General features: G+C 36.9%; 1 protein-coding gene across 1 annotated transcript in view; it reads right to left on the minus strand.

Moving 5' to 3' along the window:
- The window catches only part of UBE2W (ubiquitin-conjugating enzyme E2W (putative)), a 13,378-nt gene extending 5,293 nt beyond the window's left edge, over positions 1-8,085 (minus strand). The window contains exons 1-4 of the mRNA XM_010134524.1: positions 7,809-8,085; positions 4,642-4,744; positions 1,899-2,054; positions 748-823 (exon numbers count right to left, since the gene is read on the minus strand). Of these exons, the coding sequence (XP_010132826.1) occupies positions 748-823; positions 1,899-2,054; positions 4,642-4,744; positions 7,809-7,849 (376 nt within the window). The 5' untranslated portion in view covers positions 7,850-8,085. The remainder of the gene's footprint in view (positions 1-747; positions 824-1,898; positions 2,055-4,641; positions 4,745-7,808) is intronic.
- Between the last annotated feature and the right edge of the window lie 15,809 nt (positions 8,086-23,894).

Below are 23,894 nucleotides of genomic sequence, written 5' to 3' on the forward strand. Positions count from 1 at the left end.
CCCTACCAACTGACTGGTTAAGACAAGCACATACATCCAAATCCAGCTCTGGGAAGAGGATGACAAATGTTGAGGAAGAAAAAAAAACCTATACAGTATAAAGCCAGACAGAGAGCATGTGGAAAGAAAAAAAAACCTACACAAAAAACCAAACACAACATTAGCACTGCAGACACTGTAGTACTATATGTTTTTGTATTTTTTTACCATGTATATGTAGGATCTGATCACTATATTACTGACCATGAGTTCTTAAGAGCCTTTAAGTCTCTTATGACACCTGTACCACACTGAAAATTCCGACTAACGGTGGAAATCTCTTAAAATAATAGTTGTTTAGAAACACATAAGCATCTTTTAATCACTGTAAAAGCTCTTAAAGAGTTTCCAACAACAAATCACCTTAGGCTTAAAGCTAAACCTAGTTTCATTACAGACCTTCTCCAACTCCAAGCTTAAAACTTGTCATGGACCAATACAGTTTACAAGAACTTCCATTCAAGTTCAATCCTACATTTAAAACATATCAATCTGTGCTGTTTCAATTTCAGGAATTACTAGAAAGTGACATAAAAAAATCACAGCAGAGTATCTCAGAAATGGGATTTCAATAACTTTTTGAAATTAAAAAAAAAAAAGTTTAAGGTTTTGAACGCATTTATCTACCTTCCTAGATTTTAACTGCCTTCAGCCTGGGGAAAAAAAATTTTAAAACTTAAAAATTCTTGGTCCTAGTTAAATACTTACCATGATACCACCATTTTGTTTTCTTTGGATTCTTGTTACACGTTCTTACATAAAATGAGTTATCTGGAGGTCGCCTCTGCAACAGAAGAAAAGACCTACAAATAATCAAACAATCCTCATATTGTAATACAAGAGCTATTTCATAAGCTTATGAAACGCTGCCACATGAATGCAGTGAAAATGAGGTAACAGGCAGGGCTAGACCTTTGTCAAGAAAAGGTTCGTTAGAATCCAGTTAACAATTCTTACTGGAGATACTCCAATCAAAAATGAATGAAAAATACCAAGTGGTTTGGAGTTCAATAGGGGGATAAATAAATAAAACAACTCACAAGAACAGCTGTTGGTCCAAAGCACCAAATGAAATGCCTTCACAATTTGTAATCTAATTCTGATGTATTAGATCCAATTCACATCCATAAGTCTCAGCTTGGAGCAGGTTAAAAAATGAAGTTAAAAACCAAACATCTGTGTCTGATCGATACTTCATATTCTTCAGTTTTCTTCGTGTCATCATTATGCAAAATCAAGGTCATAAGATACAATACAAAGCCATCTTAGGAGTGATTTTCTACCATATACACATGACTAAGACGGACTGGGATGTGACATGAATAGGCACATTTGGATAGCATATACATACACGCTCTGACCACATTTAACTTCCACAGATATGCCACTGCTAAAGAAACAGTCAAGAGCAGAAGAATATCTCTTTACCAAAAAAGGTCTAAGCTATCAGCGTTACACATCCATGACCAAAAAAGTGGCTTAGCACCATTTACTTTCCTGAAATGAAAATGATCAAGACCACTGAAATAGCACAGCTGTAAAGCCTTACAAACATCTACACTAAACACACTGCGGTAGTAATTTTGCACCACCTTTAGAGACAGCATCAAAGAATTGTCCTAAAATGTGATTGACCTTCACAGTTAATACAAGTAGATGGGCTCTATTCAACTCCACTTTTCCAATAGTGACATATGAGCAGGGTACCATGAAAACAGTGGCTTAGTATTTTTTCGGTGGTAGAAATGTAGATATAGTAGTTCTGCCTATTTTAGAATTTGAGAAGTTGAAGTCTTACTTTGCAAAGTAGAAATCTATTAACTTTTACTCTACTCCAACAATTCTAAAAAAGCCCATACCTTTTCTTTGCAGCTGGAAAGCATGCTAATAATGCTAAGACAAACAGATTGCACCGAGAGAGCTGGAGACCAGTCTTCTGTTAGAATGGATAAACAGATATGACCATTGCTATAAACATGAGGATGAACAGGAATATTGTCTCCAGTAAACATGACCTAAAAAAAGAAACAACATAACTGTAACTTATTGTCCACATTTTAAATAACACTGGATTGCTTTTGGAAAAACAGTAACTGAAATTTAAGAAGTGGGTCTGCCATTTTCACTTAGTCTAAATAATACACTTTACCATGTTAGGTTCATTCATTTTTCGAAGCTCTTAACTGAAATGTAAAATAAAACAATGCCAAATAGCTAGGGAAGATGAAATTAAATAAATGCTTAAATGTAACATTTTTTTCTATGAATATACAGCATAGAAAAATGCAAACATAGCAGTGTAAAAACAACAAACTAAACTTTTTACATCTTGCAGCCACAGTCTCTCATGTCCTAAGGAGTATAGTTGCATAGCCAAAACACTGGATTTTAACGATTTCATAAGCCACAACACTGTATACTAGGAAACATCACAGGATTCACAAATGACTACTTCTGTAACCCTGGACACAATAGAAATTAAGTTCTGGACAATACATCCAGGTTCCAGCACACAGAGTAAAATCCATCAATCCTAATAAATATGATATAAAGGACTTGTACAACCGAAGTATATAACCAGGTAGGAAATATATTTTTAATGTTTTTATTTTAGATGGATGAATATGAGAAAACAGCATTTAAAACCATAACTCCTCTCTGTTAAAAGATATTATCACAGTCAAAGAAAGGTTTAAAAAGCAATTTTGACAACTACTGCTCTTACATCGAGTTTTTGTCAACACACAGCGGGCTCAGGACCAATGGAAAATGGAGTAAAAGTGAGAGCTTCACAGCATGACTATTCTCCTGAGCTCCTTATTCAACATAACCAGCCATCTTTTACACAGTGACATAATAAATCTCCACCACTTCTAAAAACAATACCGAGAAGCCTCTTAAGTGTTTCCTAAATTATATAAATATACGTGCACAAATATGTATACCTGTACACAACACACCCACCTCATCACTGACTACTAGTAAGAAGCACATCACATAGGGTACTGAAATTAGCTTAACACATCTGCCAAACGGCAGATAGGTTTCTAAGGCAGCAGAAAAACTGGATGCAGAATGATCTTCCATAAGTCTTTAAACTGAGGTTCCTTAGATGATCTTACCTTCACACTTCAGTAATGTATTTCACTTCTAACTAATGTGTTCCTTTTAAAGGAAAACCAGAACTAGGCATACCAGGTAAGTAAAAGCTTGCATACTATGACAGACACCATACACACCTTTAAAAGGCAGAAAACAACCAACTGATTAAGTAGTAGTGCAATCTAGTGATTCATAGTCATTAGATTTGCAGGAAAGCGAATTATGATCCAGAGGTTTGTAATATAGAATAAATTCACTGCACAGAAGTATTTTTATAATGGAAATACTAGCCAACTACAACAATCAAGTATCAAATACTTAAAATTCTTAATTGTTTCTGTGCTAAAAGGCAGTGTCCATGTATGGATCTAATTTGCTGGTTTACAGCATCATTATTCTCCTGAGCTCCTGATTGAACACAAGCAGCCATCTTTTACATAGTGACATAATAAATCTCTACCACTTCTAGCAACAAGATTGCAGAGCCACACAGATGGTGAGTACAAACAGCACCTACTTGAAACCAAATGAAAGTAGCTACTCTCTTGTGGATCACCTGTAAGTAGTTCACTGCAAACCTGATGAGGTGCAAAAGCCCAGGGGGACAGTTTGTTCCTTAAAACCTAAAACTGAGAAGTTAGCATTCTAGTTTTTATCACTGTACCTAAAAAGACGTAATGTTTATGGTTTAAGTGTCTCTCACAGCTTTGTGCTTAAGTTCCAACACCAATGAGAAAAGTGTCAGAGATCACTCTCAGAACTTTGAGCTGAAAGAGAGGACAAGAACAAAGGCACTCTTCCTTTCTCAGAAAAGCAGGGGGGATAGCCAAACACTACTCCTACCAGCCATATTTTGTAACATTTCCCTCAGGTAATGGAGAGAGGGATGTACAGAGCTCATTCTGCAGCCTAGTAGTATTGCTGTCCCTTCAGTTCTTTACATTACCATGAAAACACAACAGTATCTCACCCCTCAGTTACAAGCACTAGATTTTCAGGCCTCTCAAAGATGTCACGTTATCTATGAGAAACTCTACCACAAGCACAATATTTCTCCAGCTATATTAACAACAGTAGCAGAGGAGATGCAAGAGGCTTAAAAACAAACTAGAAAAAAATGTTGGAAGTGAAAAGAAATGGGATGAAGAAGCAACTTGCTCTTTACTCCACTCCTACACCGCAGTAAAGGGGATCTTCCTACTTTATCCTATGGCTCTTCCATGTGCTACAAGTATCAACCTCAAAGAAGCCTCCATTTTACACTGCTCTTTCATGTCACATCCTGTGAAACCAAGTAGACTTTCACAGCACTATACCTCACTTCAGAGTCATTTTTAAAAGAAGTAGCAGCCACACAATGCATTTAATAAGTATTAGAAGTATTTATATTAATACTAACTAAACCTCACATCAGGATATGTGGATGATACTAATATTCAGCTGCAGTCTTGCAGCTATAACTTAAAGGTAGCATTAAGAAAGAAGGAAGAAAGCAGTTACCTGAGGCGAATCAAAAGGATACCGACTACTGAACTTGAATAGAAGCTGAAATTTCTCCCCTTCATATAGTGTTCCTGGAGCACCTTCCATGTCTACAATCCACCTAGGGAACAAGTTTAAAAAAAAACTTTAGTACTGTAGACTGACAAACTGTAATTTCACTCCTGGAGCACAGGACTAATCACAGCCAAATCTTCTAAACTCTCCATTAGTATTAAAACAAACACAAAGGTGAACAGCACATCAAGCCTACATTTGAAAGGAACAAGCTCCATCTTTTACATACAGGCACTGATACTCTGCCGCCAATTCTACAAGTAGTTATGACTTGAACTCACAGACCCGTCAATTCCCAATACAATGGCTGTTAATCCAGGACAACAAAGCTGAAACAAAAGACAAGTTCCAAAGTTTCTTTCTACACAAAAACAGGCTTGGAAAGAAACAAATTACTACGCGTTCTTTTCCATGTTGTTTTACTTTTCTGTCAAGGAAATTAACGATATGATTTAGTAAACTAAAATCTGTATCCAAGGGGGGAGGGCAAGGCTCCTCTTGCAGTTACATCTGTGAAAAACTCAGAAATCAAATGGCACAACCATTTTTATATGAACAGTACTTTTTATCATTTATATCATATATAATGGTAGGCAATATAACCAAACCTGGAAAACTTCATAATATATAAAGAAAAAGGTCACAGGAAATTAAAAACAAAACTACTGTAATAAAGAAAACACCTCAACACATTACAGTACTCTTTTTCCTCAGCTTCTGGCTCCTTCCATCATAACAACATGGAAGAAACTGAAATGGAATTAGCAGAGGGGGAGGGTGAAGGGGTGTGTTAGGCACGGGGTTTTATTGCTGGTTTGGGGTTGGGTTGTTGGGGTTTTTTTATCCATTCAAGAACAGATGCTTTGCAGATTGTGCAACACATATGCAACACTCTGCTATATGACTTCTGTCATTCTGGAGTTCTGTTATTGATTGTTCAACACCATCCTTTGCAGTATCACTTCCCCAGTTTTGTCTTTCACCCTTGATTGAGTTTTACACATTTCAGCAACACAACAAAGATTCAGCAATACAAAAATGCTCAGATAAGATTTACATTAAACTCAGATGAGGCAGCTGAGACTTTTCAGAACAGCAATGTGTTCAGAACAGTTGATACATCCTCCAGCTGGCAGTCCTGATGACCCTATTCCCACCCTCTCCATCCTCCTGTCATATACACTGTCCCCACATATTTAGGCCACGTACATTTTATCTTCCCCTCTATTACTCTTTTTGAGACAAATTGTTTCTCTGCTGTCATGCTCCTTATGAGGAATGCATCTTCAACAGTAGATGGTGATGGCTGAAGTAACATTCCATATTTCAATTTTGTGAAGACTCCTTCAATGTAATCTATTTGCCCTTCAGACCACTTATCTCTTCTTATGCCTTCTGCTTTTACGTTTGTACACATGGTGCACCAATATTCTTCAGCTTTATTGTCCTTGTGATCCAGAACCTCCACTTCAAAGTTTTTAAAAGAGTTTAATTTACTAAAGAGAAAATAACTCTGTTTGGACACTCCTCCTTTTATGGTCAAAAAATCACTAGAACCCCTCTTTTCTCTTTGCTTTACGGTTTAGCCATCTCAAATTTCTAATCCTTGTGTATGTAAAATAGATGATCACTTAATGTTTCAAATGATTCACGGGATCAAATTATTTCATTCAACATCTTTTAAACCAAAGCTCATATTCCTACACAAATCTTTACTGCACCTGTTCAAACTGCAACTTGATTAATGAACTTAGAACATGCTACTTGGGACCAAAAACCCTGAAAAAAGAAAAAAAACATAACTTGTGCCAGGAAGCTTCTTAAACACTAACAATTCCAAAATCTAGCATGACAGTAAACAGGCTTTTATTTGCAAGCTATTGAAATGTATAAAAAATGTACATATCAAAAAAACCCCAAACTACTCGAGGAACAGAGACTCCTAAGAAAAATGTAAATCCATGAACAGAAAAAACACCAGACAGATTGGGTTTTCCCTTTTCCATCTCTTCAAGTGTTATAAACTTTCACTTGGTAGTTGTTTTTTGTTGAAATGTAAAGGAAGTTTACATTTTGGTTTAAAAGTAAAGGAATAAACACAAGCACTAATTCAGCTATTGTACAGCAGTTTATTATTTCTTTTATCAAATTCTGGAAAGTGTTATCTCAATTTATTTTAATGATATTCATCTGCACAAAGGATCATTCCATCAGCATCGTTCAAAAAGCAATAGCAGCGTTTAACTCAGTATATATACGAGGCTCAGAAAAGCCTCATGTAACATAGTCTGAGTGTCACCAGCAAAAATGCAGATGTGAAGCAACATCAGAAGTCATCTCTATGTTATGCTTTTAAATTGATCCATCAATCATAGTCCAGAACACATAGACTGAGATTCATACTTTTATAAATGTTTATGTCTGCTAAGAATTAACATTTCTCTAGAATTAAATTATGAAAATTATCTAAAAGAAATGTCAACACAGCCTAAATCTTCCGAATCTCAGTCAATTTAAAAATATTTAAATCAATACCAGGAACAACCCTTGTACATTTCAACGGACAGAACACAGAATTAATGGTTAAATACTCATGTTTCTCTTTCGCTAATCACAGAAAATACTACAGGAGGAAGGAAAGTGCAACAGTTGTACTTAGATAACTTTGCTCTTTAAGAAGTTTCCTCCACTGTCTTTAGAGAAAGAAATAGAAACGAGCATTCGTGAAATACACCCAACACAAATAATGTGGAAACTCTAAACGAGCTACTCCATTATTTCAGTAAATCTAGAGGGGGTTTAGAGGTTAGTAGCTATAAAATACTGTTAGAATGTTTTATTGTAAAATATGCAGAAGCTTTTACCAATTGAGAGTTTGTTAGACAGTAAAGTGACTAATAAAATTTTAATGAATTCACTATCCAGATCCTGAGCATGTACAGCACATTATGCAATATGCTCATTAAGTAGAGCAATGATTCACTCCCTAGACTGAAAAACAAAAATTCAGAAAGTTACTTGGAATAAGTGGTAGAAGCAGCATGCAGAGAACTTCCCAATAGTTATACTTTTCAGCTTGACAGCAAAAATAAAACAGTATATATACTTACTGTGTGATTGAATTTTGTACACTCTTTTCATTTAGAGTCATTCCTGGAGGTGGATCATTTTGCAATGCCAAAAGTTCTTTTTGTAATCGCTTCTACAAAGAAATTGAATAGATTACTTGAAATAATAAAGTCCAATAATAAACATACACACTAAGGTACATTTCATCAATTATCGAAAGGTAAAAGTTTTACATGAAAATTTAAATGCAAAGTGAAATTGAAAGGTGGGAGAGAGGGAAGATTCTCTCAGAAATTAAACTGAAAAGTCATAGGCAAAAAAGCCACAGGCCTTAAACTTACTTTTTTGGTAAAATGCAACAGCATTTACATTTGCAACACTACTAAGTGAAGAAGCATTGCACTACAAAATATACAGAGGTATCCAGGATTTTGTCATATTACAAACATGTCAATTAGAGCTCTACACCTAGCAGTGAACACTTCATATTGCCCTGATAGCATCAGATTTACAATTAATTCTCTAAGATTTTAACAGCACAACTCTTCCTTCTCTAAGTAATTTAGGATACTTCTACCTGGCATCTGTGCACGCCTTTGCCTTGTTCTAAGTGATCCCATAGTATAGAACACAAAACTAAAACAAGACCATGTCACTTGCAGAAGACAAACTATTTTATAACTTTACAGCAACTGCATCTTAGAACCTACAGTCGCAGTATTTAGGAAAGTGTACATCAGTAGCTCCGGTAATTCTTACTTATTTTGACAGGGATAAATGGGTAACCACAACAAACTGCTTCTGTAACAACTACCAGAACCATCTGTTACAAACTATGGAGCAAAGGAAATGCAACCCCTGTGAACTGCTATCACTGGCACTGCTTTCAGAATGTATTTTCTCCATATAAAGAGTTACACAGAATGTTTAGTCATTTCCAAGCCACAGAAAGTTCAAGGCCACCTCATTTCTCACTCTCCCTTTTCTGCCAACAATCTTAAGGTTTACTGCCCACAAGTCCACTTCCATCATCCTCCTAGTCCAAATGACCTTACACTCAAGAGGAATAAAAACACATGATTTGAAGGTTTACGATCTAATTTTGATTCAAAAAGACAATATGTAAAATATAGGTTTATCACATGCTTGTAGCTGTTTATTATTAATTTTCCAAACAACTTTCCTGCTGCTTAGCAAAACTTTAAAAAACCCACAGGGGAAAAGAAAGTATTCATTTGTCAACAGAGAAGTGATTCAGTATCTCATTAATACATTTGAAGTAGGACTGCAATAAATTCAGACATACCACTCCTAAAGAAAAGGCCCTCATACATTCACAACTGACATTCTGAAATAACCTTCTGTCTTTATCAAGCAGCCCTGAAAACTTACTCTGGGCTTTTATTTTGAAAGTTCCTACCTTAAAGCCAGTACACACTTTAAGTCTTATTTGAGAGCAACTAAACAGGTATGTTTTTAAGTGAAATGTCATGTCATAAAAGAATTTTAAGGCTGCTATAAATGGTGTACAGATGTAAACAAACTGAAAAAGCAATGCTAGCTTCTACTAACACCCCTCAATTTCTATCAACACCCTCCAAGCCATTCTCCACAGGGTTGCTCTCAATCTACTCATTGCCCAGGCTGTATTTGTGCTTGGGATTGCCCTGATCCAGGTGCAGAACCTCACACTTGGCCTTGTTGAAGTTGATGAGGTTTGCCCAGGCCCATCTCTCAATCATTCCACCTCCCTCAGGACAGCATCCCTTCCCTCCAGCGTGTTGACCGCAACACACAGCTTGGTGTTGTAGGCAAACTTGCTGAGGGTACATTCAATCCCAGAACTCACGTCACTAACAAAGATGTTAAACAGCACTGCTCCCAATACCAGCCCTTGAGGAATGCCACTTGTCACTGCTCTCCACTCAGACATCGAGCTGTTGAATGTCTCTTTAAGCAACCATCCAGCCAATTCCTTATCCACTGAGTGGTCCATCCATCAAATCCACATCTCTCCAATCATCCAAGACAAGGATGTCATGTGGGGCGGTATCAAATGTTTTTCACAAGTCCAGGTAGATGATGTCAGTTGTTTTTCCCTTATCCACCAATGCTGTAACCCTGTCATAGAAGGCCACCAAATTTGTCAGTCATGATTTGCCCTTAGTAAAGCCACACTGGCTGTAATCAATCGCCTCCTTGTAGTCCATATGCCTTAGCATACTTTCCAGAAGGATCCACTCCATGATCTTGCTGGGCACAGAGGTGAGAGGAACCGTCTGTCACTGTTGCCTAGTATTGTTGTTCTCCCTTTTTAAAAATGGGGGTTATGTTTCCCCTGTTACAGTCAGCAGGATCTTCACTGGACTGACTTCTCAAATATGATGGGTAGTGCTTAGATGCTTCATCCACCAGCTCCCTAAGGACCTGCGGATACATCTGACCAGGTCACATGGACTTGTGCATCTTCAGGTTCCTCAGATGGTCTCAAAACTTATGTTACAGTCAGCAGGATCTTCACTGGACTGACTTCTCAAATATGATGGGTAGTGCTTAGATGCTTCATCCACCAGCTCCCTAAGGACCTGCGGATACATCTGACCAGGTCACATGGACTTGTGCATCTTCAGGTTCCTCAGATGGTCTCAAAACTTATCTTCTCCTACAATGGGTGGTTCTTCATTCTCCAAGTCCCTGCCTTTGCCTTCTGCACCTTGGGTGGTGCAGCTGAAGCATTTGCCAGTGAAGACTGAGACAGTGTGGAGTACCTTGGCCTTCTCCATATCCCAGGTAACGAGGTCACGCATTTTCTTCGAGACAGGGCCCACATTTTGCCTTCCTTTTATCACCAACATACATACAGAAGCTCTCCTTGCTGCCCTTGACATCCCTGGCCAGATTTAATTCTATCAGGGCTTTGGCTTTCCGAGTCTGATACCTGGCTGCTCAGAGAATTTCTCTGTATTCCTCCCAGGCTACCTGTCCTTGCTTTTACCCTCTGTAGGCTCCCTTTTTATATTGGAGCTTGTCCGGGAGCATCTTGTTCATCCATGCAGGCCTCCTGGGTTTTTTTGTCTGACTTCTTTGATCCTGAGCTTGGAGGAGATGATCCTTGCATATTTACCAGCTTTCTTGGGCTTCTATTCCTGCCAGGCTGTACCTGATGGTATTCTACCAAGCAGATCCCTGAAGAGACCAAAGTATGCCGTCCTGAAGTCCAGGGTAGTGAGCATGGTGTGCACCCTGCTCACTGCCCTAAGGCTCTTGAGCTCCCCAATTCCATGGTCACTTAAGCTGAGGCTGCCCTTGAGTTTTAAATTCCCCACCAGCCTCTCCTTGTCGGCGAGAACAAGGTCCAGCATAGCACGCACCCCCCCATCATTGGCTATATATAAGGAATATCTATTTTATAACACTCTACTATTTCATTAACCATGTCACAGAATTTAATCAAACTCAGCTATGTTTGTCAGATAAGGTATCTTTAACAGGCTTTCACCACACATTTTTCGAAGTTTGGTTTGTCCTGTCATGCATCTTGTTCCTGTAGAGACTAACAACTAGCTGCCTACAGACCTTTTCCAGAAGATTCTCGAGTATTCTATAGCAAGTGGAACAAAATTATAGAGGGCACCACAGCCTACTAATCGGAATTCTTTCAAATACTGAAACACTGCTTTAAGAGAGGAGCTAACTAATATTTAGAAAATTGTCTTCTAATCAACTTCTCTGGTCAATGCCTTCCAGTGTTTGACTACCCTCATGGTATAAAACGTTTCTTTTATATCTTACTGGAATATCTCATGTTCTAATTTGTGTCTGCTGCCATTTGTCTTCCTACTGTGGCTCTGTTTCCCCAACATCCTCGCATTAGGTGGTTGTAGGCATCAGCAAGATCTTCTCTTTGCCTTTTCTTGTTAAGGTTGAAGAAATTCACCTATCCTTGTACATCATGTAATTCAGTCTCTCCAAGCCGAGTTTGGTTATCTTGGTAGCCATCTGTTGGACTCACTCCAGTACATCAATGTCTATCTTACACTGGGACTCCCTAAAGACAGGACTCAAGACGTGGTCTCAAGAGCTAGAGTGAGGAGAAGAATACTTTTCTCAAGCTGCTGGCTACATGCTTGCACACACAGCCCAATACGCAGCTAAGGATATTCAGAAAATTTGGAAAATACTCTCCAAAGGTATTATGAAGGACCATGTTTTAATTCCTCTCTCCCTTACCACAAAACAGGTTTATCAGGAACCATATCTAGTGTAAAACAAGAAACAAAAAAAAGTCTCTTAAATGAAGCCCTTGAAGGCCACATTCATACAGTTCGATTAGGAAATCGAGATCCTGGTTACCCTAGTAATTCAGAAAACATCTGACGGATAAATGCAACAATTGAATTTCTTTTCTCTTTGCAGTTAAAACAACATTTGTACTAGCTGACGAAAGAGGTTACAAAGAACATTAATTTTCTCAGAGTAACGCTAAGTCTAAAGTCTATTATAATATCATGCACAAATTCAGAAACATGCAGACTTAGCTTGAAGATTATTCAGTTACATACTTGAAAAAACATGAACCAGACATTATGTACAAAAGGCAGGCTGCAACTGTAAGTTTCTGAAATTAAGCATTTGAAAAGGAATAGTTTCAGAAGGAGAAAAGCCTCCCTTGTATTTGACAGCCATGAATACAGAAAACTTTCTGGCACAAAATTCTTGAGAATTAGCAGCAACATACATAGCCATATAATATATACAGCAACATACATAGCACAAAGTATAATGGGTTAACACATTTCAGATAATATTAACTATTTCATTTTCAGAATCTTATAAACTTAGGACTTGAAGACACCTCCATCTTCCTAACGTAAGGATGGATCAAAGACTCTTAAAATACCCTTGCAGTTAGAAGCCTTTAACATATTCCACATCACCCTATCAATTGCTTTTACAACTGGAAGAATTTTTTTCATGGTAAGAGAAACAGGTGAGCTAAGTAAACTATGTCAAATTGCTTCTCCTACTCTTCATGGAAACAAAAGAGAATTGTTTTACTTACTTCAACTTACTTCCCTCCTTCCTCAATCTTTTCTAAACTGAACATCTAAATCTTTCAAGCCAGTGCAGACTGCCCTCAAAACACCCTTTGGCAGGTCCACTCAGCTTGACAGAACCAGACATCCTCTCTCAATCAGACAGCTCGCTGAAGCAAGAGTGATTTTACTACAGACTAGGGCTGTTATACCATAAGAAGTGGTCTCTGCAGTTCATAAGAAAAATGAATCCACATTTTTCTTGTGTGCTTATTATATCATACTATATCATTGTGTGCTTATTATACTAACTCAAGTCAAAAGTATTTGCAGTCAAAATACAGCTCCTGCTCCTCTTTCCCAAGGAAAGCATGTTAGTTCAATACAATTCTTCTGAAATCCATTTTGGCTACTTTTTATCTAGGTACTCACAAGTTAATTGTCTATTGTATCTTATTGGTATCAGAGACTATTTAGTTCAGCAATTACCAGAAGCCTCCTTTTCACATGATAGTAGAAGAATAAAAACTGCATTTATCACCAGGAAACTCATTCAAAATAACTGTCAAAAAATTCAGATAAAGTTGCTTAAACTCTTTAAAGAAAAAAAACAAAACCAACTCATACAATTGAATCCTAGTGACTGACATAATATCCAATGCCTAGAAAGTACTGAATCTCTCCTTTTCATTAGGCTTGATTTGTTGTTAATTTCAGTATATGCCTTCTATTCTTTGCTTTCCTTTTCTATTCAGTCTCATTCTTTTTTTCATCTTTCTAGTGATTTATAAAAATTTTTCTTAATGGTTTTCAGTTCTGCTAATCCATAACAATGAACAGATTTTACTCTTGTATGCTTGCCCCCTTCTTTCATAATGAGCTTCACAGAAATTAGTTATTTCCACTTTTCTGTTTTGTTCAAAGCCTTTTCAATCTTCAAGTCACTGAACTCCCATGTAGCCACATTGAGTTTTACTATTATTCCTATAGTCTTTTTCATATTGAGACAGCTTGCCACTGTAGATCAGTATTTGCTTCTAGAAACTCGAAGCCGTTCAACATTCCTAACATTATTAGGAGTCCTTCTTTACATACAGATTTATTTATTTACAGCTATGTTAAGATATGCATATCTGAAGTCAATACCATTATTAGTTTTTCTTTTGTTCTTACCATGAATCAGGAATACCAAGTTTTTTAATCACTCAAATTCCTTTCAGCCTCTCAGCCAGCTCCTTTAAGACCAAATACAACCTAGTGCAGCTAACTGCTCCCACAGTAACCTCCAAACAGATGTTTTCTATACATTAATACGCTCTTGGGAGCTGTGCTTTCTGTATCGTTCTCTTCATATCACAAGCTCATCTTTCCAGTGTTTCTGCTAATCCATCATAGGATTGCATACAGAAGCACCCTTCCTCCTTGTCCACTTTCTATTCAAAGAGACTGCAAAAGAAAACACAGACTGCAATCATATTGGTTACATAAAGAGGGAATAAATGAAGGCTGTACAGGCAATCTTAATTTGATCTTTCCTTATTTCCGAGGGCAGATTTTATGCTTAAACATTCTTTTAATACAACTTCCAAGTAAACCAATACTAAGAAGCATCACATTGGTAAAAAAATTCACTCTAGAGGGAAACACAACAGCAGAGTTAAGAAAATCAAAAACCCAGGACTAGGTAACACCACAGTCCTTCAACTAAAGGAATAACCAGCTGCAAAAAGCTAAGGGTAGTGACATAACCAGCAGTTTACACAAGTATTTTCAAAAAGGTAGAAGTCTTTGAAACCAAGATTAATTCACCTACCTCTACAGAAAAGGGTGATTCAATGATGAAATCAAAGAACACAGCTTAACACTGATCCAAACATCAATTCCAGGAGAAAGTTTATTATAGTAGCTGAGACATGACTGACACAGCAATGGCTTTTATTCTGATGCTAACTCTGTCAATAGGATTTGTACAACCCCTTTGGTTATCCTCCACAGGTTGTCTGAAGTATCAAGCTCTTAAGACTTCTCAAAGCATACGAGCAAAGAACACAAAATTACACTGACACTGGTGTCAGTGGAGTAAAATTCCTGCCAGCTCTCCGAACAGCTCTCAACAACCTCTATCATTTCAGTCCTGATAAGATGGCACTCATTGTCGGTCATGGTTCAAGTTAAATATATCTCTGAAACCAAGAGCTCCTAACACCTTTGCTAAGCAAAAATACACACTCCTCTCTCTCCAAACTGGCACATGTCTTACTTAGCCACCTTTGGAACTGGTATGGTAACATCTCAAATGTCACAGTTGAATTCTCACTTGCGTTGATTCCTGGTCAATCATATAAAGAAGCAGAAAACAAGGCAGAAGCATATAAGAAGATGGAATATATGGAAAGGGGAAAAGGATAGCAATTTAGAACAAGAGATTTGGAAGTTGCAACATGAGGATTTCAGAATGCATACCCTAGAATCAAATAGTCACTGTGCAGCACTGAGCAGATGTTATATCATCATATAAATGCTTATTAACAGATAAAAAATTATTTCACTGTCTCTGTCAGCTACCTCAAAAGGCAACAACTTGTGTTCTTAAAGCATATATGACAATATCACCATCACACTCCCCAGAATCAGGGATCTTTTTTCCGATTCTACCACAAACAAGGATCATACCATGGACAGACAGGCAGATGGACTTACACAATTTCCCACAAAGCAACAGTTCAATGGTATTTTCTTCCACCTCAATGAAAACTTATCTAGCTCCTGTAGGCATGTGAAAATTGCCTTTCTCAACGCTTTTAAGAAGGAGTATCACAATATCAGGTGTTCATTTCCAGTTCTAAGTCCACTGTCAGAACTTTTACAACAGCTTTGCCCCTCCCTTGGAAACCCGGAGCCTAGAAAGTTAAAGTTTAACAAAGCTACATGCAAACAAAAACGTGTGCAGTGAAAAAGCAATGCACCCTTAGTTATAGGGGTCACTACCAAATACAAATTACATACATAAAGCTGACAGCAACTAAGATAGCCAATGCATATTGTTTCAAGTAACATATTATACTTCATAACTGCAGTGGACAAAGCATACAAATGCTGTTACATCGGCTCTGTTGACCGGCAGTAAAATATTAACGTCACAATCCAATCAAGTTGTGTACCCATACTTCTGGTTTATTATTATTTCCTCAGAGCTGAAAATACAGTCTTTAGGAAGGTAAATGATACAAAGAAAATAAAACTGAAGAAAAACTCTTTGCAGTTCTTAACATTCCACTTTTTGGTGTTTCAGGAAATGCTGCACAAGATGTGCAGTGTCTTAAAATAGGTAAAATGGGTAAACTAAATAATGACTTCTCTTAGTCAAATACTTTACAGAATATATTAAGGGCAGTAGTGAGAGCCTGACAGAAAACAGCTGCAGGAAAAGCAATTTTTCTCTACCAGTAGAGCAGGAAGCTACCAATGGAGAAACAGTGGGCAAACAGCTTCGGTTCATTTCTGAAAAATGTTTCATCACAACACCTTCTTTTACCACTATAGCAAGCTGTGATGGCCAGTTAAGCTGGAATGCAGTGGTCTTTTCACATGGGGTGGCAGGGACTCTACTAGCCATGCTCAGTTAGCCAGCATCATGAGGCTGTGAAGAAATCGAAAGATGGAATAGAAACCTCACAAACTAGGAAACATGGGTGTCCAAAACATCAGCACTTGAATTTTGTTAGAAACCTTCTATTTCCATGCACTTGAATTCCCTTCTCTTTGTTACAATGATGCAAAAAAGGAGTAGCTTTCCAAGGCCAAACCTTCCTAGACACTGTAAACATAAAGCTTAATCTGGCTTGGAGATCAAAGAGGAACAAAAACTATCTCACAAATAGTTAAAAGTTAAAAATTAATCCCACAGGGGCTCCACTCTTCCATTTTATGCTGGTAAAGCTGCTGCACCCTAGGGAGACCTAACAATATTTCTTCAGAAACTACCAACGATTCTCTTCCACACCCAAAGATTTAAATGTACCCAGCAAACTGTTAGCACATACACAGACAGTACTATGACAAAGTCCTGGCAAAGAATTTACATTTCACTCATGAGCTACAGACTGTCACCTCCTCCCCCATTCAAGTTACAAAATGTTTCACAAAAAACATCCTTTCTGTTTTGAAGAAGGTTTTGCATGCAGGAGACCTTTTTTCAAGTTCAAGTGCTTTTTTTTTTTTTCAAGCACCCCTTCACTGAATGGAGGACAACAGTAATGTTGTACCAGAACAGGAGGAGTTGTTAACAGGCTGAAACAACAGTGCTGTTAAAACATCACCACACTGATTTATAAGCAAAGGTGCTGCTAGTATAACCTACTAGTCTGAGAGAGTAAGGCTAGTAAAAACTACATTTTCTGCATTCTGGTTCTTACTTTTCAGTAAGAAATGTGTGAATGAATCTCAAATTCAGAATATGAAGTTCTAATCCTGCTTTTCAAAGAAAACTCATTTGTTTCCTAATAAATTATGTCTTTCAAGAAAGCCTCTGCAGAGTATATCCCGTAATTCAGGTGAAATCATTTGGCCCAGACCCACAAACTCACAAGCCACACAGACACTTTATCACAATCCTGTGTGAATTTTTCCTAATTGAAGTTCTTCTGGTAAGTTTTAATCAAGGCCCAAAGGAGGGAAGGAATATAATTGTCTGGATGTGCTCAATTAAAGCTTCATCAGGACACGTAACAAAACAGCTTCTCTAAGTACTCTGTCAATAAAAAATAATACCAGGATTTGAATTTGAAGAATTGTTTTTCAGTTTTATCTATTTTTGGCTGAATATCAGGTTTTCAATCTGTACTGAGAATGCAGAAGCAGATTAGTCTCCTCCTTCTCATTCTAATAAAACAAGTTAACATCTGGCAACCCAGTTCTGATGTTATTTTCCCAGACCAATCCATACCTCAAGTTCTGAATGTCAGGCATTTTGTACATTTATCTCTTTTTAAAGGAACCAAAACACAATGCATGGATCTTTTAATGAGATGCTTGCAAATAACCTTTCACCACACAGCTTTTGCTCGTTTGAGCATTTAAAAATTTCATTGGGTTACTGATGGGGGAGTGGAGGAAGAATTATTGATTTCTCAGTTTGATAATGGATTATTATCTTCACATGTTCCAAGATACTACAAAACATTTGGCTGGAAGGCCAAAGCTACACCTTCCTCTTCTAAAGGAAGTCATTGGTCATGACTTAAACTCACTAAGAGGCAAGTTCAACCTGAAATCAGAACTACAGTATAATTAAAGATAAATCAATAACTACTCACACACAAAACACTGTACTCCAGAGCCTGAAAAGCTTTTTGCCAGATAATCCAATTATTTAGAGTGAACCCCTCCTTTCATATTAAAGCAAATTAACTGAAACAGCTAATAACAAATGAAACTGACAGCTAGTCATCTGCTTTGCAAATGAAGTTTGTAAATGCACCAATGCCCAGGACAAGCCTCACAACACTAAAAAGTCACACAATTTTATCTTTTAAGGACAAAAGTTTGGCATTATTTGAACTGCTTCAGTTAAAAAAAATTAATTTCTTTACAACAGCAAGTGCTGGCACAATGAGGGCAATTGAATGTTTACCAGGGAATTTCTCATCCTTGTAAAAATCATTCCAAGGTTATCATTCCTGATAACCAAGATCAAATGCTGTATTCTGACAAAAGGCCCTTTGGAAAGAAAAGAGGCAAAATGTCAGAAGCTGCAAACTGCAAAGGGGTTTAAACACTCATCAAATCCATATCCCTAAATATGATGGGGAGAGCACTTCTAACTTGGGAAACTTCAATAATCCATCCAGTTTCCTTGTCCCTTCTCATTACTGATTACCAATTTCTAATCAAGAAGAAATAAAGAAATCTATGTGAACAAGTAGCATCAAGTAGCATCTATGAAGCATTTTAGTCCAGCAGACTTTTAGAGACAAAATTTGCTATAGTCTAGTAAACCATTATCAAGATATATTGACATATGTACAGTATTTTCTTGAAGCTGATCAAGCAGTATTTTAAATTCAAATGAATTTTAAAAATTACAAACAACTTTGTATTTGTAATCACCCAAGAAGAAACAAGTATTTTTTAGTACTGTGTATGAAAGGATGAACAGCTAGTATTCTCAATCAGACAATTATCAATAAGAAAGTGTTTCACAATTCCTGGTCTCCTACCCTAAACTTACGTCCTTTCTTTTCAAACACATTAATACTGCTCCCAGGAAGACAAGCAATGGGGTTCTCTCCCTTCTTCTCCTGTCACTCCAGACCGATACCTGTTTTTCATTCCAGTGATTAAGGTCACCTCAGAGGAAAAACAAACAAAACCAAAGGAAACAAAAACCTGCAAAGGCTGGCACAGATTGCAAAATACCTTTTGAAAGCCCTCAACTATCAAAAGCAGGGAGAAGACAGGTTAGCTGACCTTCATTCTATCACAAAAGATAGCTTACTGGCTCCTTTTAAAACATTAAACCTATTTACTGCATTTTTATTTGTTTTTAATAAATTAACTTACAGGTTTCAACGAATGGGTAACATTGTCTCTTCCTCCCATCAAAAGGCAAAAACCCAACCCACAGCAGTGACAGTTCTGTCACAGTCCTTCAGTCCTTCAAAATCACGCAACGTGCACAAAATTTTTAGCTCCAAGTACTGAGCAAAAGATCTTCATCATCCTCTTCCCCTCTGCCCCAGTGGGAACTTTAGCCTGTATACTGCTTGAAAGATCCTGTAAACCAAGACTACGTAAGAGACATGACCATTATACCGAACACATCTGTTGAACACCATCATACCTGTGGGTAAGTTCAATGGAAGTTGTGCCCTCCATATTAGTAGGGTTAATTTAATCACATTATCTCTGGGAGTATTCAGCAGTACAACCTATCTACCTGCATTACATATAGTGAAGACAGATCCTTGAGTCTGAAAGTCTTAGCTTGGTAGAATTTGAGCTAACAATTAAAGAAAGTGCTTGATCACCAAGTTTTGCACATTGTTTGAGCTAAGCGGCTTTGGCTTATTAATTACAAACTCACAGAGCTTTCCAAGCGAGCAGCTTAATTCCCTAGCTTTTGCAAATCCACTGTTTTCTGTTTTCCCCTTCTCAGAGCTTGAATAGCTAGGCCTATAAGCAAGCACATCGCATTATCAAACTCTGAGCAAAAAACATTTACAAAGAACTGGAACAACTACTCTTTACAATAAATATTTGGCTGTTTTTATTTTCCTGATTTAAATGATGAAATATTTAAATTCATGATATATCAATGTTCAGTGTGGCTGGGTAAAAGCATTAATGGTTTTCTTATTTTAGCTATACGATTGGCCTATTAAGAAGAAAGATCTGCTGATAATGCTCAGGGACACTGGTTTCAGTAAACTTGTCTGCTACTGCTTTCTTTTTCGGAAGTGAATTCTTCCATTTTCACTCAAAAATTGTTCAGTTGCTGCACAGCAAAGCATTCCTCAAAACGCTATGTACGCAGGCTGATACAAAAACAAGCGAGACTCATTAGTGACTAAAGCCATAACTTTTATTAATCTCTACTGATTTAAAGACTAGAAATTTTAAACTTCACTTGATATTCAACTCACTTAAAAAGGTTATTAAAAAAACCCCCAAGATTAAACTAACTCACATTGGTAAAATACCTACAAATTTTCCATTTATCTTATTTAACTGTAGCATGGCTATATGCCAAAGCTAATATACCACGTATCAGTACAGACTGATAAATGAAGGTTACATAAAAGACTAGCAACCTCTTAGTGGACAGAAGAAACACCTTTTTCTCTCCACTCATTCCGGTCTCAGTTACGGTACTTGCATTTTTCAGTTTAAAAAAAATGATTGGTTAAATACTGTTAAGGATAAAAATTTCAATGGCACCACTAAATACTTTAAGTTGCTACTAAGTACCAATGATTTCATTGTGTTCATATCCCAGAATTAATTACGTGCTTACAGTAACAACTCATATGTATTTTATCTGAAACAACACAAATAGCATCCCATACTGTGATGTTAAATAGTACAGAACATATGCCCATCATCACTGAAGTTCCAGTTAACTGAAAGCATTCCTCACTTAAGGATAAGTTTGTTCAGGGATTTTTTGGAAGATACATTAAAAACAGTTTAGAACTATCTTCCTGAACAAAGCTGTCTAGTAAGTAAAGAGAAGAGCAATTCTGAATTATTAAATAAAAATGCTGCCAATATTGAAGAAAGATTAAGCAAAAAGCAACTGTTCTAAGAATAGCTGGAAACACAGCATTTCCACTAGGAGAGCAGGTAAAGATCAGAAAAGAACAGAACCAAGAGCAGGTACAGAATAGAATCAAGGAGGTTTAACCAAAACCATATTTTTTCTTAAGATTTCAATGGCCTGTACACATTTACCCCATCCCCTACCCCAGTGGCTGAAAACATTGGGGTGAAACTTGTGGGAAGTTTTTCTACCGCTACTAGCTTGTGTGATGCGATAGAAGTTCCTGGTAATCTCAAACTGTAACATGAATCCTGCATTGTCACCTAACCCAATTATTTATTAAATGTCTGTTTAGACGTATTTTGAAAAAAATTGTGTTTCACAGGACTTTCCAGGTAGCACTTTACTTTGATGCATGCGTGTATTGTGATGGTGGCCCAACAACAGGCACTTTTCAAGGGCAAAAAAAAATCCTGATAACACAAACACACGGTGAAGGCTAACATTCTACACTCTTTACTAAAGCTGTTTGTGTGATTAATTACATTAGCTCTGTATTTAATCAGATTTAAATATCTACATGTACCTAACTCAAATCTCACGCGTCTAACTTCAAAGACGAGAGATTACTTTGGTGACAAAATGCAAACCTGGTATTAAAAATGAAAGGAGAGGAAAGATAAAAAATATAGTGATTAAAATGTCAATATTATGGATAAAGTTGAAAGATTGAGTTTAAGATGCAAAAGTTGATATCTGAGTTGAGAGAAAGGCCTTAATTACCTAACACTTTGTACAGCAATATCTCTTCTGTACATTTTCAACTGAACTTCCTTGGTTCTACTTTTTACCTACTCTTCTATTCTTAATGCAAGTTCTCCACTTCCAGCTGTTCTGAGAAAAACTGTTTATTGCTTATTATTTCTTCAGCATTTGACAGATTTTTGTTATCCATAGCTTTAAAACTTCAGATTACTAAAGATGCTATATTGAATTTTCCAAAGCAAATCCATTCTACTCGCTGCTTTTACACTACTTACAGAACATTTCTGGGTTTTTTCCCCAGGAAAAAGTTGCACAAACTTGGGCTTTTTCTGGGGAAAATATGAGGGAAAAACAAGGTTGGTTTGGGGGGAGGGGGGCAGGCTAAGGAAAAACAAAAAATTCATTTGCTTAAAGTTAAGCAAACCAGGTTCACACCAATCCAGCAATGGCAAATTAGCCACCACTCTGGAGAACAACACTGTGGTTAGAAATACAAACACAGGATCTCATCAACAGAAGAAAAGCACTGCAGAAAGCTACCATTAAACAACGTCCACACTGACAAAGATCTACACATAAAGGCTCAAACTCACAACTTCTATGAGTCACTGTGCATCACCTGAATCACAGTAGCTCTTCAGACTGATGTTCAGTGCCTTTCGCAAAAAAAGCCTTGTACACTGACTTAGAACAGAGCTGATCAGAAAACTCTAGCTTTAAGTTAATCAAAGAAATTTTGGTGGATCTGTAAAAATAATATATAATTAACCTAGAGCATCATACATTGCTATATAAAACTATGGCAGTTTAAGAAGTAACTAGAATGTACCATTCTTATCAGAAATATAATAAAACTGCCATGTACAGGGATAGACTACTGATACAGTTAGAGACTGCAATGAGTTGCACAATCATTTCAGTTATTTATATTCAGATATTTAAAAATGCTGTACAAAATCAGGAAAAGGACACCTTTTCTTGTCAGACAAATTATTAGTGCTAACTTTTAATATATAATGACAAATTAAATTATCCTGAACTGAAAATCTTAACATACAAAAAAATTATATACAACAGTTTCCCTTGTAAAAAGTTTTTTGCACTTGAGATTTAAAAGAATTCACAGCCTTGAAATCTTGCTCACCTGGGAAGATCTCTACTACTGAGAAACTCACTAACTTAACCATCCGCAGTTCACTTACTAATTTTTAATTTATGCTTCCTGTTTATTTAAAATAAAAAAATCCCTGATAACTCCTTTTCAATTTGCTAAACTACATTATTAAATTAGTAGTCTATTAAACTCAAGAAAAAGTCATCAGAACAGCTAGCAACATATAGCCAAAAAAACTCAATAAATTTTCCTGAACGTCTCAAGGGACAGTAACACACCATTAAAAAAAAATCCTACAGCCAGTATTTCTAAAAAACTAAAGCATTTACAACATTAGACTTACCACGGCCATATTTTCAGGAAGCGAGTACTATCCTCCACACACAACTTATCTTTTAGGCAACATTTGTCATTCATGTATCCTAAACAACCTCATTTAAATAATCCTTATTTCCTCTTTACAGAGGGAGCAACAGGAATGAGGGCGAGGCAAGCTGTACCAGTCCAGAGACAGCAAGAAGGCACAGGTTTACAAAATCCCAGAGTGCCCTCCTTCAGGCTTCACAACTGTCATCTCCCATAGTTTTCAGGCAGTTCTATAAAAGACACTACTTAATAAATTTTTGCCTCTATTTTGTAGTTACACTTGTAAAAGTCTGAACATTGAAAAAAGAGCATTACAAAAACACAATTGTCAGACAGAGCTGATAAAAGAGACAGATCAGACTATCTGTCTAAGCTACTGCTACATGAACAAACTGTACAGAATGTTCTTCAAGTTCTTTATCTGGTTTCATTTCAGTAATTCAAAGACACATGGTGGGTTTTTTCATGCTTCTAAATTTCATGAGCAGAATTTCTACCCCATAAAGTTCAGTGCTTTGACATTTTAGCCTGGCTATAGCAAAGCTAAAAAGAGCTATCAGGACGATTAAACTAATTTCATTAATTT

The sequence above is a fragment of the Buceros rhinoceros genome, unplaced genomic scaffold (genome assembly GCF_000710305.1).
Source record: "Buceros rhinoceros silvestris isolate BGI_N320 unplaced genomic scaffold, ASM71030v1 scaffold29900, whole genome shotgun sequence".
NCBI lineage: Eukaryota > Metazoa > Chordata > Aves > Bucerotiformes > Bucerotidae > Buceros > Buceros rhinoceros.